Here is a 16,037-nt window from a genome sequence, read left to right on the forward strand (position 1 = left end):
TGCCTACTACGTCCAAGACGTTGTTCTGGGCATTAGAGATTTGGTGGCGGGCATGATAGTCGTGCACTGTGCAGCTAGTTTGTTGCCCATTTGTTAGTATAGAAGTTGTTTGTAAACAAAAACCCTGTATAATGCTGGGCATTATCGAGTGCCCCGGGAACATTAAAGCAGAGTGAACAAGTGGTGAATGACAAGAGAGGCCTTTCGTAATGGGATAGTCAGAGAAGGTCTCTCCTTCCAGCAGACACTTGGGTGAAGGTATGGAGTGAGCCATGAGCGGACAAAGGAAGAACATAGGAGGCAGAGAGACCAGCAAGTGCAACGTTCCTCAAAGAGGAATGTGTTCGTTGTGTTGGGGAGATCCCAGGGAAGCCAGAGTGACTAGAGCACCACTGGTGAGGGGAGAATATGGTAGAAAAGAAGGCTGGCAAGGCGGCCAGCAGCCAGAGCATACGGTCTTTCCAGCCATTCTGAAAATGTGAATGTTTATTCTAAGGGTGGTGGGAAGTAAGGAAAAGACCGAGTAGAAGTATCGTCGTCTGACTTGACTCAGAAAAAGGATCGTCGTGAGTGTTCTGTGAAAACTAAGCCAGAAAGGAACAACAATGAAATCAGGGAGGCAGGGGGATATTGGGAAGGTCCCGGGGAGAAGGAGAACTACGGGACCACCCCAGCGGGAGGGCAGGGCTGCACTGTCCTTCTACGGGACTCTGAAACAAAATGTTGAAATCCTATCAGGATTCTTTCTCTGTGAGTCTCTTTTCTCCCCACTACACAAGCTCCTTTGTTCAGACAGAGGTTCAGACCTTCTTCCCCATTGCCACAAGCAGCTCCAGGATCTGTGGTCAGAAAGAAAAGATTGCTTCTTGTCAGCTCCAGGACGAAAATCCCTCTGAAGGGACTGGCTGGATCATGGGACCATCTCTAGAGCCATCATTCACCGTGTCCGGCACTGTGGTTGTGAGCCCAGCTTTGTGGCCCAGAAAGTGGGGTGCTCTAAGGATAGCTGGATGAAAGAAGATGAAAAAGATGAAAGAAGTTTGCATTCTCTGGTTTTTTTTAAAGCCAAGGCGGGGCCCCTGTGAAGATGCCGAAGGATGTGATGGCTGGAGAGAGATGGAAGGGAGCACACTACTACCTAAGCCAAGGCCCAGGGACTCCTTCCTCCTTTAGATTTCTTTGGCTCGATGCTCCTACACCACTGTGTTACTCCTTCCAAGTGGTCTCAAATATGTCTATTTAGTATTTCAACCAGGCTGTAAATTTTCTAAGGAAATTAACAAGGGCCATAGTGTTAATTTCTTTGACAAATCCTCTGGTACCTCTGACAGGACGGAGTTGGCCATTAGTAGATTCTCAGAAGAGATTTACACGTTGATTCCAACCAGAGGAAATCTGGAACCCATGCCTCTCCAGCTCAAAGAGTTCCTCGGGAGTCCTGAAGCAGTCTTGTCATAAAGACAGGCATCCAAAATCAGTTTCTTGAAAGAGCTTCCCACATATCAGGCTAACTAAAAACAACTTGAATTTTTCCAGCCACTGATTTTTCAAAACCTCTCTGTTGGATGTTGCATCTCTCCCTGAGGCTGTACCTCAGGACGTCCTTGAAGCAGCCTCAGTTACACTGGGATGTTAAATCAAAACCTTATTCTCTCAATATACTTGCAGAGTCTCTGTCTCCTGTTGTGTCAGAGATTTCCAAGACCACCCTTAGGTTCAGTGACTCACTAGAAGAACTAACAGGCTCAACATACAGTTGTACTCACAGCTATGACTTATTATGGTGAAAACATATAAAGCAAAATCAGCAAAGAGAAAAGGCGCATGAGGCAAAGTCTGGAAGAAACCAGGTGCAGCTTCCATGAGTCCTCTCCAGTAGGGTCCCCCAGGATAAATTCATTTCCTCCAGCCTCAAATTACCGCAACACCTGTGAAATGTTGTCGGCCAGTGAAGCTCGTTGGAGACTCAGTGCTCCAAGTTTTCATTTGCGACTGGCCAGGTAGGCCTCCAAAATTCCGTATTCCCAGAAGACAGGTGTTCAGCATAAACCACATTGTTTCTCAATTTGGGCACAAATAGCCACTCTTGGTTAGGGTAGTAGGAACAGTCCTGAAATCTAAATTCCCTGGCATCAGCCAAAGACCAGAATTTCTAAGAAAGGCCGGGACTTTCTATGGATAACAGTCTCGGGCCTGGTATTAGCCCTTGCCTACACTCATGCTGATGTGAGAGTGAGAAAGGCTGGCCTGCCCTGGAGATAAAAATCAGCCATCCTGGGCACCTGGGTGGCTCAGTGGTTTAAGGCCTCTGCCTTCAGCTCGGGTCATGATCCCGGGGTCCTGGGATCGAGTCCCATATCGGGCTCTCTGCCCAGCCTCGAGCCTGCTTCCCTTCCTCTCTCTCTGCCTGCCTCTCTGCCTACCTGTGATCTCTGTCTGTCAAAGTAAATAAAATCTTTAAAAAAAAAAAAAATCAGCCATCCTGTGTCATGAGCCTCCACCAGGCTCTACCAGGGATAGATCTGGAGAGGAAGGCACAGAGAGAAAAGCTCTTATTTACCTAGTGTTTTTAAAACTTGGTTTTCAAGAGACAAATTCTATAAAGCTGACTTCGTTGTTGATTAACTGTCCTCAGGTTCTATTCTAAACCTCTTTTTAAAGACTTCACATTAGGGGCACCCGGGTGGCTCATCGGTTAAACATCTGCCTTTAGCTCAGGTCATGATCCCAGGGTCCTGGGATCAAGCCCTGCATCAGGCTCCCTGCTCAGCAGGAAGCTTCCTTCTCCCTCTCTCACTCCCCCTGCTTGTGTTCCCTGTCTCTCTCTCTCTCTCCCTGTGTCAAATAAATAAACAAAATCTTTTTTTTTTAAGATTTTTATTTATTTATTCGACAGACAGAGATCACAAGTAGGCAAAGAGGCAGGCAGAGAGAGAGGGGGAAGCAGGCTCCCTGCTGAGCAGAGAGCCCGATGCGGGGCTCCATCCCAGGACCCTGGGATCATGCCCTGAGCTGAAGGCAGTGGCTTAACCCACTGAACCACCCAGGTGCCCCAATAAATAAAATCTTTAAAAAAAAAAAAAGACATCACATTTTACCATGGGCTATCCATCACATAGCTTCTATTAGGGTCACCTTGACCTACCTGTTGGGTGGAGGATTCTCTTGTGACTGTTCTATTCAAGAAAGCTCTCCACACATCAGCTCAGCCTGTAGGAAGGTACTGGGTACCACTGCCCCCCCAAATCCAGAAATGTGGACCCCTTCTGCCCCAGCTCTCTCCTTCCACATTCCCATCCCAGCTGGCTCCAAACAGTTTCTTGCCTTCACACTTCTCCTTGTGCCTGCCAAGCCCCAAGAGACGCAGAAACATCTGGCCTGAGACTCTTCCACCAGTTTTTGTCTTTGGGGTGAAGGTGGGAGGAGTGTTCTGTTCTCCTGCAGATGGAAAATGCCCGAGGCTCCAACAAATTCCCACAACACTCTCTTAAGGAAAATTCCCCACTCACTAATAGTCTTCCACGTCATTGTATGTACAGGCTAAATAGGGGTGTGCATATGGATGCACGCACATGCGAGTGTGTATGTGTGTGTGTGTGTGCACGAGCATGCGTGTACACATAAAACCAGATGGAATAAGTTTGGGGGCCACCTTTCGCTAGTCCTGCATAGATGGCCCGGCATATATCTTTAGATTAGCCTCAGCCTCAGGGTCTCAGCCTAGATTCTAAGACAGGATTCTGCCAAATATTCGTGCACATTCATAAATATATTTATAAGTAAATATCACTCAGCATTCAATGGCTGTCTAGTTTTGCCAGCAAAAAATGGTGCCAAAAAAGCAAGAAGAGGCAACTTCAGTATTCATCGTATTTCCCTATAAGCTTCTCTCTTTCGATCTGCACAGCCACAGTTCTCCACTTTTCCCCAGCAATACGGGTTTTAGAACTTTCTCAAGACGGCTATAGCTTTTCCCTTTCCATGGCAAGTACCACCCACTGTGGGCTCGTCTCCAAAGATCGTGGGCTGCGCTTTCATTTCTTCTGTGTGTCATAAGCTGTTGACTTCGTATACTTGTCACTGCTAGGCTCAACTGCCCTGGTATTTCCCAGATCTGACACACCCATGAGTTTGTGTGAGTGGGCCCAGGCGCACACCATGAAATGGTCATGGGAGGGATATACGACAAATCCTTCTGAATCTTCGCAGTGACAGATCCTTTGAAGTCAGATAACTACAAGAGCATAATTAACACGCGGAAGCAACAAGAGCAAATGCAGGGAGGGGTGGCCTGAAAGGAACAGAAGTATTGCGCACAGTTCTGATAATCCTACCAACTGCTTCTAGAAATATCAGGTGACTCCAAATGTTGGGAGAGATTTAATTAGAACAGAGGCCATTATTGCTGGATTGTCTAAGGAGAGAGTGCTCCAGAGGGAATCTGAGTTGGGCAATAGGACAGCTGCCTAAAAAGACAGTATAGATAATGGTTCATCCCTTTTATTCGTTCCCACATTCCCAAACACATTTCCTCTGGCCTCAACAAAAACCATTGATATTGCAGTATTATGATTGTAATATTCAGAACATTTCGAAAATTGATTTTAACAATCAATTTTTGTAAAGTAATCTAACAAAACCAAAAATAGTATCACTAGTGCTTCGTCCAAGTTCCAGCACATAGTAGGAGCTCACTAAATATTGGTAGAATCCATGTTCCTTTTGCTGATAATGACTTTTGCTGCTGGGACAACCTGGAAAATGGCCTTTTTAGCCCTTATGATTTAGCTTAAGCCCCTCTCTTTCTCCCTGAAGTCCTAGTCCTTTCCTCCCTGGTGCTTCTGTTGCTCTTCTCCTCGAGCACAGTGTATCCTGTTTCGTTGCTTGTATGTTCTCTTTCACTGTGAGCTCTGGAATACAGAAACGGTGTTCCAGAGGGGTACCTGGGTGGCTCAGTTGGTTAAGTGTCTGCGTTTCGCTCCAGTCATGATCCCAGGGTCGGGACCCCCCCTCCCCCGCCATGTCCGGCTCTCTGCTCAGCAGGGAGCCTGCTTCTCCCTCTTCCTCTGCTGCTCCCCCTACTTGTGCTCGCTCTCTGTCAAATTAATAAATAAAATTTAAAAGAAAAACAAAATGGTGTCCCAGAGTTTAGCACAATAACTACTAGTTCCTCAATACATGTTTGTAAATGAAATGAATGAACAAATGAGCTGATAGACCAAGAATCCTTAAATGTACCTTTTGCTATCTCATGGGTTTTAATGTGAACCACTAGTGTTCACTGTCCAATATTGAGTTTATGGGATCTATGTCAAAAAAACTCTGTGCAAATCCTCATTATATAGACCACACGCATTTCCTTCCCCCTGCCCTCAATGATCTGGGACGACTAGGGGGCCATCATCTAAGAGACTTTAAACTATTTAAGGAACATATTTGCTACCTTGTTGCTGGACCATCCACAGTGTAAACAGTCCTGCTCCCTTGACCTTTACCAAAGGTCGTATTTTCACAGCTTTAAATAATATGTGCTGCTCTGCTACTTCAATTCATTTAAAGAGTTTACTGTTTTTTTTAGTGAGGCTTTGTAGGTATAGAATGAAAGGGGCCATTTCTCACTGCTCCAAAAAGATAAGATCAGGAAGCTAACAAGGAAGGAAGGGGCTTGTAGGAAGGGGCAAACATCAAAGCACAAGCACGTTTCATCAACCTGTCCCTGCAAACACAACAGTTTATAAAACAGAAAATAAAACAAAACAAAACACAGAACTAATTATTGGAAGAGACTGTAGTTTTTATTCCCAAAGATGTTTTACTCTCCGAAAGTGAAAATCAAACCATATTTAACTTCAAACTAACATGCCAGGAAGTCTCCAAAGTTAAATAGTTAATATTATAATAACATAATTATTTAATTATTTAATTAATTTATTATTAATTTAATTGATTTATTATTAATTATTAATTAATTATTATAATTAATATTATAATAACATAATTGTCATAATTTAAGAACATATTAGTGAAAATAATCTAATTAAAATAAAATAAGACTTTGAAAGTCAGTTTTGTTTAAATAGGTAACAGAAGTCCTACTTTAAGTCCCCTTAGGTTTGCTGGTTGTTAGTGCTTCCCTAAGTAAGGTGCTCAGAGCTAAAACTGTAAATCAGCAAGGATTTATTGAAAGCCTTTGACCTTCGCGCAGTTAGGTCTATAATAGTTCCTAAAGAAATACGTCACAGTTTTTGAGGAACTTTCAAACCACCTTCGTTTTAAAACATATGTGTTGCTTACAGGGTGACATCTCTCCTAGAAGTCATAGAATCTGACTAAGGCACAACTCCCCTTTCTTTCTTTCTTTCTTTCTTTATTTTTTAAAGATTTTATTTATTTATTTGACAGAGAGAGAGACAGCAGGGAGAGTGGGTGAGGGAGAAGCAGGCTTCCCGCGGAGCAGGAATCCCAGGATCCCAGGACCCTGGGATCATGACCTGAGCCTAAGGCAGAAGCTTAATGACTGAGCCACCCAGGCGCCCCTCAACTTCCCTTTCTTCCTTCAGTCCCTCCCTCCTTCATATCTCCTGGGACCCCTCCTATCTTGCACACCTTCCAAAAAGTAAACTCCACAGTCTCTCTTAGCTATCATCCACTCACTCATGCTGCTAACATTTATTGATTCACTAATATCTTTTTTTTTTTTTAGATTTTATTTATTTATTTGAGAGAGACAGTGTGTGAGCAGGGAGAGGGGCAGAAGGGGAGGGAGAAGCAGACTCCCCGCTGAGCAGAGAGCCCAATGTGGGGCTTGATCCCAGGACCTGGAGATCATGGCCTGAACTGAAGGCAGATGCTTGACCAACTGAGCCCCCCAGCTGCCCCAATTCACTAATATTTCTAATTAATGTATTAGGTATAAAAGCTCAAGCTAATGCCCGAATCTGACCCAGCACTCTGTATTGGGCACCGTGCTAGGCATAAAACTATAAAGTTGAAACAGTCCAGCCTCAAGGAGCTCACAGATCTCTTCCTGGTAACAAACATAAGACAGGCAACTTTAATATATTGTCATGATTTGGCAAGTGTACAATAAAGGCATGAATTCAGTACCATAGTTACATGAGAGAGGAAGTATCAAAGCCATACTCATTGTCAGGAAAACCCTCCCGTAGATACAGTTTTGAACTATAAGAGAGAAACAGGCTCTCTTGGTTCATGCACAACATCCAACACCTAATACACATGCCCTCTTTTCAGATTTGTGTATCATGAACTCACTTCAATAATTTTGTCTCCAATGGGACTATGGGAACCTGGCTCAGTGTGCTCAGAACAAGTTGGGGATGAGGGAGAAAGTGTTGGTAACCTTTAGGTTAATTCAGAACTTCAGCCAACTCATCCCTGGACTCGGACCATGTAAATTTCTTACAGGGCTTAATTTTCCAGACTAATTGTCCTTAGTGATCAAGTCATCCCCAGATAAACAAACTACTGCTGGTAGTTTGCAGAGATTGTACAATCCAAATATGACAGAGAAAAATAGAGCCTTTTCTTTGAATTACTTATTCAACAGTATCTATCAAGCTTCTGCCTCATGTAAAGGGTTTTATTATGCATCTGTTTCTATCGCCAGGGAATCATTGGCCAAGTTGATAGGTCTTTGCAGAAAGAATAAAGGGTAGTATTAAACTAACTAGTAAATTTTTAATTATTCATGTTTCTCAATTACACTTGCTATAAAGTTGACTAAATTGTTTTAAAAAATTCTCTATGAAAAAAAATGCCTCTATGATCCTATGGCAAAGAATACTCATTCAATATTATTAAAGTGGGGCATCTTTCTTTCAGGTTATATTTGTTTTCAACAACATGTAAATGCTATTTGAATTTGCTTCAATGAGTAAATATTTCACAAATGTACATTCTAACAACATCATGCTTACAAAATGTCATTTTTATTTTGCCAGTCTAGATACTGCCATAGAAAAGAACACTCCAAAAACAGAAATCACATAATTATAGGTAACATAAATTCTGATATCATGAAATTGAAAACCCCACAGAAAAAATACATAAAAGACAGATTTCGGCACTTGTGGCTGGCTCAGTCACTACAACATGAGACTCTTGATCTCAGGGTTGTAAGTTCAAGCCCCACATTGGATGTAGAGATTGTTTAAAAATAAACTCTTTCAATAAAAAGATAGATTTGAAATGTATAAAAAGATGCTCAACCTTTAGCCTAATTCAATATGGGCCCATTTGTATTTTAACTTGATCCCAATTGCTCACCTACCAAAGATATCTCTATAAAAAGGAGTGCAGTGTAACAATATCCAACAAAATCTAAAACGCAGCCATCCTTTGGCCCAGAAATTTCCCTCAGAGGAATCAGTCCTACAGATGAACTCCCATGTGTGCACACTGCTTGCCTCCAAGGACACAGCAGAGCACCATTGGTAGCAACAACCTTCCACATATGTCCCTTCTGTCCATCCCTAGCTTTGCTTCCTGATCAGGCATCTATCACCTCCCATCCCGACCACAGGAGGGATGCTCTACCTAGCCTCCCTCTTTCCCCTTTCTCCCTCTCCCATCTACAGGAGCCAGAGTAATGGTTTTAAAACAGAGATCGGATTACATCATTCGGCGGCTTAAAACCCCACCAGGGCCTTTCCATCATGCCAAGAATGGAATCCATCGTACTTACTTATGGCCTATGAGGACCCATCTACCCTGCCTCAGCCTCCTGCCTTCTGCCTTCATCCCACGACTCTTTGGCCTTACTTACCTTCAGAGTCCCAGACACAGAGGCCTCTCCGGGCTTCCCAGGCACGCCCGGTTCCCTTGTGCTTCAGGCTCTCTTTGCGGGGACTCCTTGCCCTCATCTTATAACGGTGCCTCCCTCTAGACCTTCAAGCTCTATCTTAAACGCCATTCCTTGGGCACCCCAGCTAGAGCGATAACCAGGCACGCACTGTGTATACACAGCATCCCATTTTCTTCCTCCTTACATCATCTATTTTCATTTGGCTGTGTTCCTGTTCATTATGTATTTGTTTACATACTTCCCTCCCCTGTCATGTAAGCTCTATGAGAGCTTAGTTCCCTGCCGCATTATCAGCAACCAGAAAAGTGTCTGCCCATAATGAGTGTTGAATAAATGCTTGTTGAATGAATGAAGAATGGAATACATTATACCATCCCCATCAAACAGAACACTGTGCAGCCGTTAAAAAAAAAAAAAATGCAGTGGTGGACATTCCAAGTGTGGTCTTCTTTCCCGGCCTGCACTCTCGCACCTGCCCTGCCCTTGGCCTCCCACCTAGACCTCATCTCAGATGTCTCTGTTCCAGGCTTCTTGCCATTCTCGATTCATTCCACGCCTGTGCCTCAAGGCCTTTGTGCTTGTTATCGCACCCCTTTCCCCTGCATGGTTCCCTGGCTCACCTCGGTCAGCTGGGGAGGACTCAGAAGTCTACTCACAAACGCCTTCCCTAACCACTAGCGACAGCCCCCCACCCCCGTCAGTCTCTGTCTTCTGACCCTGCTGTACTTTTCTTCACGGCACCTGTCATTTGAAACAAAAGTGCCTACTTGTGGACATGTGGACATGCGTACTACGTGCTTCCCCTGACTGGAACATTCCTTGATGCTCTTTTCCGCCATGACCTCCCCAGCAGGTGAACGCTAAAACCTGGCATAGAGTAGCAGCTGAAAAAATACTCGACTGGTGGAGAAAGAGGAAGTGAGTGCATTCTTGAGCGCAAAGAAGCAAGGTATGCCCAGAGTATGCCGCTGCCATTTGTATTAGAGGTAATGACTCCTATATAAAAACTCTCTGGAAGGGAAATCCAAGATCATGCTAACAGTGATCGCCTCTATGGGAGGAACCGAGAGGCTGAGGTGCAGGGATGGAAGGAAAATGTACGGTCCTGCACATCTTGACTTTGAATAAGTTTTCATTTTTACCATGGGCATTATTTTTTTTTTTTTTTTGAAAAAAATTTAAGAGTTGGGCACCTGGGTGGCTCAGTGGGTTAAGCCTCTGCCTTCAGCTCAGGTCATGATCTCAGGGTCCTGACATAGAGCCCCGCATCAGGCTCTCTGCTCAGCAGGGAGCCTTCTTCCCCCTCTCTCTCTGCCTGGCTCTTTGCTTAGTTGTGACCTGTCTGTCAAATAAATAAACTCTTTTTTAAAAAAAATTTAAGAATGATCTCATATTGGACAGTTTTGCAAGGTTAAGTGTTCGAAGCCAATAGAAAATCAAGGCCCCTCATAGCGTTACAGCCAAATGATAAGCTTTCAACAACCATTTATCTAGCAGTCCTATACACTTAGCACTGCCCTATTCGGTCTCTTCTTTGGATATTCATGAAAATGTATGGTTAGGAAGGATACTTATACTTTCTGCTGGAAGAGATATATATTCCTTAAGACATATATGGGAGGAAACAGGGTCGTGTGGGTCTCTAACAGGATAAGACCCACATAAATACAATAAGCCTCTGCACACTTCATATGTCAGGAGAAGCACCTCTATACCCAAGATACTTTGAATCTGCTTACAAGGTCAAAATATGACTTCAGTGTTTTTTGTTGTTGTTGTTGTTTTTAAATAAAAACTCTCTGCCAATAGACTCTACCCATCCTTAACTGGCTGATTTGTTCAGTGTTTTTCTGACCACTGGCTTCGTCAAACAACCATACCTTACTTTGAGAAAACCAACTCTTTGAGTATCTGGATTTATTTTAAAAAAATTATAGGAGTGTCCACTTGCTCTAGTTAAGGATTCTTTTCAATATGAAAATAATAAACTTTTAAAATATGATTCAATACAAAAAATTACACAGAAATTTCAAGAGCACCATCATTGAACACACAGGTACTCAGTAATTACTTGCTGGTTGGATGAACACACCTATTGAAAATCAGTAGAGTGAAATGGACAAGAGCGTGGGTTGGGATCCAGTTATCCCTGTGTTCAGATTCTCTCTCTGCCATTCATTAGCTGAGTATGACCTTCAACAAGTGACTTAACCTCTCAATATTCTTTACAGAGATAAAACAAGTGAGTAATGCCTCCTTTGAAGTTGGTTGTATTAAATGAAAGATGTGGGTAAATAAAACCCTGGTATATTTTATCACATATTGCATTTTATCATGTATTATAATATCAGATATGATTTCATTTACTTAATTCCTGCTTGCCTGAATGGAAGCAAATGAATGGCAAGAAAAAACCAAAACTGTTGTTATATTTTTGGAGATACAATATAGAAAACTATACATTAATATAATTACATATTTAATTTCTTCCTATGTATCTATAGCACTGGATCAGTGTCTAGCACATGGTAAATGTTCGGTAAATGGTGATTAGCAGAATGAAAAGGAACACAAAATACTCTGAGGGTTTGACTCTCCTTTGTCATATCCATGAAGATGAATTTTGTGCATAACATTCTCTAGGACACTTCATTGCACGGGTACAGGGAGGGGTAAAAGACTTTGTGTAACTGAGATTTTTTTTTTATGGCCTTAAATTTAGGAGAAAACATTGAACAGGTATGTAAGTAAATTATGGCCGCTTGTAACAGTTGCTAACATCTCTTGAGTGTGTGATGATTAGTCATTCTGCTGAGTAAATACTGTGACTTAATATCCCGTCCAAGTTTATTTCATAGTGTTACTTGCTTCCCACTTTCTTAATTAAAAATACTAAATGTAAATGCTTTATTTAATGCCCCAGACTAGGAATAGTATATCAGGTGTTTGGGGCAGGAAAGGGAAACATGGTACAAATTGCTTCCGATTCAGAGACTAAACAAATGTGTTCCCTCAGGTGACGAAAGGTTTTTTTTTTCTTTTTATTTTTTGGCTTTTCCCTCCCGCTTTTCCTTCTGGCACTTTCGGTTTGTTTAGTAAAGTTTAGAATTCTCACAAAGGGCCTTATAAACACGTGTTATGAGATTTTAAATCTGATTTGAAAGTGCCTCTCTCCTACTCCCTCTGAGTAAAGTGACCTTTTTAAATGGAGGGAAGTGGGTTTAGATGACAGTCATGATAAATGCGGTCATGTTCACTCAATAAAATAAGGCCCAGTGCATTTGAGGATAAATCAGTGAAATGTACAGCCCCACCTGTCTGTCTCCATCATTCATTTCCACTGTCACTTTCACAGTGGCTGATGGATCACAGTTGCTGTAAAATTAGACAGCCTTTAATCTCATTTCATCCTGATTAGCTTCTCTTTACCCTTTCCCTCTAACTCACTGACTGACACGCTAAAAACTCGCACTGGGCTGTATATGAACATGAGTACAAACTTCTCCTCCAATACCCGCCTGTGAGGGCAAGGCAGGCGCCCACCTCTCAAGAAATCTGGAAAGGGTCAGGCCTGGATTCCTTGTTATTTAAAAGGTAATCAATACGTGCAGGGCCCAATGCCGTTTTAAACAGATGTTTGCTCTCGCTCACTGCCCTATTTATTTTGTTTTGCTTCAGGTTTAATCAGAAGTCAAATTAGGTCTTTTGCAAAACTCAAACATTGATTTAATATAGATTTTTTCTAATAAATTTGGAACGTTTCACATTCAGAATAATTTCAAAGAGTTATTTGTGTGTATTTATAGCCTCCTGATTCACGGTAATAATTTAGAAAAGACAATAATTCAGGAGTGAGAATACTAAAATACTCAGCCAAGAAGTACAGCGTATAAGGTTTAAAAACAAGAGCAAAAAATGGGAATACCTTCAAGTAGCCTTTATATGAGGACTTCAAAGAGCTTCTCTCTTATTTTGAAGTTTCCATGGTTTAGTGCAATAGTTTTCATTTGTTTGCATAAAGCATTACAATAAGGGTAATCAAATGAAAAAGAGGCTTAAGAATAAATCATGTATTATTTCCTTCACTTAATTTCTGCTTGCCTGAGTGGGAGCAAATAAACGGCAAGAACAAAACGCAAGTGTTGTTATATTTTCAGAGATCGCGCTCTATTATCGAACTGGACTTCTAGTTAAAAAGACTATGGACTCAAAAAAAAAAAAAGAAAAGAAAAGACTATGGACTCTGAAAAACAACCTGAGGGTTTTGAAGGGGGGGGAGGGTGGGAGGTTGGGGGAACCAGGTGGTGGGTATTAGGGAGGGCACGGATTGCATGGAGCACAGGGAGTGGTGCAGAAACAATGAATACTGTTATGCTGAAAAGAAATAAAAAATTAAAAAAAATGATAATACAGGTTTTCCTTATTTATAAAGTTTGGGCACTGAACTGACCAAAAATTCAAATATCGCAAGAGTGGCAGTCATAACAGAAGTTGGTTATAGCCCATGGCTCCTACCCATGTCCCATGTGAATAGATGCCTGCCGATGACAAACATGCTGGGAGTCTACACTGCCAAGATGATACGACCAAGAACTGGAGTAGCACCGGGCTGTTCCCAATGGACACAGCATCCCGCACATATGAGTAGCCTAGTTTTCTGTTTGTTCTTTGGGAACTGGCATCATCATCTAAACAATGATGATTAATTTTTTTTTTTTTTTGATGTTCGAAACCCATTCCATTTTCATTGGTCTGCAAACTCAACTCATATTCTGCCCCACTGGATTCTGAGAAACTAGATGGTACCCTGCAGAGCTGTATGGTTAAAAGCGTTTTCCAAAGAGATAACTTAGGGTAGAGGGGCAAAAGGACATCCCCAAGGTGACTCCCCGAGTCAGTGACCTAATTAATGGACCATACAAATCCACACCCAGTTTTCCACATTATCACAGAAATCAGGGGTTTCCTTACCAAGGCCTTCTGGCATTATAGACATGAGTTCAAAAGCAATGAATATTCATAGTAAAAAAATAAATAACTAATAAAACAACCCAAACTCCTAAAATCCTTTAGTAAGAAGCTTAAATGATCTCATTTGCTCTTTCAGAAGCTGTGTTACAGATTTCAAAGTTATGCCTGTTCCTTATTCATGGTATTTACATATCTTAGCCAGCATAAGTGTGTTCTGAGAAAAATCAAAGGTAGGAAAAACAAAATGAAATGAGAGATCTATATCATCCAAAATAAGTTGGCTATAAGCTAGGCTCTCTCTCTTTCAGCACTGGCAAAAGAGCACAAAGTAAGAGCTGGCCCTGACTCATATTGATTTCCCACTGCACTGGTTTCTTAAGTGCTCTGTTGATCCGTGTCAAGCAATAAGTTCCCTGCCTGAACATGCACATCACCTCCCCATTTGTCCTCACCTAGATTTAAGGTGCCCATATGATGAGCTGAACAAGGACATCATTTTTCCTACTGGTGTCACTGGGTCCAAACCACCGCATGTGATATGATAACTAATTCCGTGTGAGTTTACATTTGCCATATGAGACGATAATAGCAGAGGCCAGCACTGCGCGGCACGCGGGCTGACCGGGCTGTCCTAGCCTCCCTGTGCATGTCCCCGAAAGAGAATGTAAATGAGAACAGACAAATGCAGAGAAACCTGGCTTGGGTGGGTTTCTGAAGAACAGGCCCTCCTCGCAGCCACCACATTGGGGCTGTGGAGGGCCGGGACGGGGTTGTGGGGGGAAGGGTGAGACCAAGGGAATGGATATTTGTGATATTCCTGACAGTTTTTATCTTTGTTCCAGAAGAGCTCCTAAGCAGATAGATAGAAAATGTGTGATTGTGCTGCTAATGACATTGTACAGGAGATTAAGCGTATACATTTGGAGAAGGCATTAAATCAGCAGGACCTTAATTTAAAAACTTAAAACTGTATGGAAATTCAGCTTGCTCATTGCTGTGGAATAGAAAGCTCCCGAGCACCCTGAGTCTGTTTCTGGAAAGATTGCCAGCAAACCAAGTCTGGGCAGAGCATCTTCATGGCTCCAAGTGTATGCGGGGTTATTTCTTCCAAGAAATAACCCCCAGCTCTGACCACTTGGGAGGATCGGTCGTTGTTTTAGAATGCAATCCCCATCATCAGGCAGGTGAGGAGAACTTCAGAATCGAAAGCAGCATGACAGGTTGTCCTTGACTAATTTGCCGAATAACATTATGTAAAATTAGTCAAAAGGGGTTGGGTTTGAAATTGCCGGGAACACACACGGCTGAGCCCCTGTGGATGGGTGGGTTGCCCGCTCTGCTGCTTATGCTCTCGTCTTCCTTCCGACTTACTCTCACATTTTGTGCCCTTTGGTGGAAGCAAACAACTAGGGCGCCAAGGTATCAAGTCCTAAGATGGAGAATTTCATGCGTCTTTTTCTCACCCCCCCCTCCCCAATTCCAGTTATGCCGTACAACAGTGCCCACCACTGCGTTGTGGAGGTAGAAAACTTCTTGTTTGTGCTGGGTGGAGAGGACCAGTGGAACCCCAACGGTAACTATTGAACTCAACAAGTATGTGTGTTGTGGAAGACGCCGGTAGCAGCCCGTTTCGCAATTACTGTGGAAAATGTATTTCTGTGCACAGGGACAAATGAAACAGTCAGTAAATTGGGCTGACAATTGGAGGGAGGGTCAACCATTGAGCCGGCAGAGGACGCACGCAGCAGAGCATTCGCTCATTGACTGTCTGGGGATTTGGCTTCGCAGTGACGCCCCAGCCCCTCTCCTTATCCATCCCCTGAGGAACGCCACGAGCATTAAGCACAGACTCCCCAGAGGCAGGTAGCAAGCTGCAGCTATTAAGAATTCTCACCACCTTCTCCACCACTTTTCTCCCGTTTTATCAGTACAATAAGGCAGATTCCATAAATTAGCTTTATCTGCGGTCATAACGCCTAACCCCAGCTCAAGTTCTTTGGCTTTGGGGTGGCTGCGCCTGGTGCGAGGGCTCCTTTCGAAGACCATCCTCCATCCTCCATGTTCATGGGATTACTTCACAAATTTATCACAAAGAGAAACTGAACATTTTAACACACTTCCCAAGCCAACACAGGGAGAGCACTGTGCCTTGCAGAATACGCAAAATTATCGGGATATTTTTGGAACGCTTGCGCGTGAAGGAGGAGTCGCGGTTGTAGCCTTCTGTGTAACAGAGATC

The 16,037-nt window shown here is 42.9% G+C and overlaps 1 protein-coding gene across 1 annotated transcript in view; it reads left to right on the plus strand.

Moving 5' to 3' along the window:
- KLHL14 (kelch like family member 14) overlaps positions 1–16,037 on the plus strand; it is a gene marked incomplete at its 3' end in the record, with an annotated part of 97,577 nt that overhangs the window by 60,685 nt on the left and 20,855 nt on the right. The window contains exon 4 of the mRNA XM_080821929.1: positions 15,282–15,371. Within this exon, the coding sequence (XP_080678055.1) occupies positions 15,282–15,371 (90 nt within the window). The remainder of the gene's footprint in view (positions 1–15,281; positions 15,372–16,037) is intronic.

The sequence above is a fragment of the Martes martes genome (assembly GCF_963455335.1).
Source record: "Martes martes genome assembly, chromosome: 13".
Lineage (NCBI taxonomy): Eukaryota > Metazoa > Chordata > Mammalia > Carnivora > Mustelidae > Martes > Martes martes.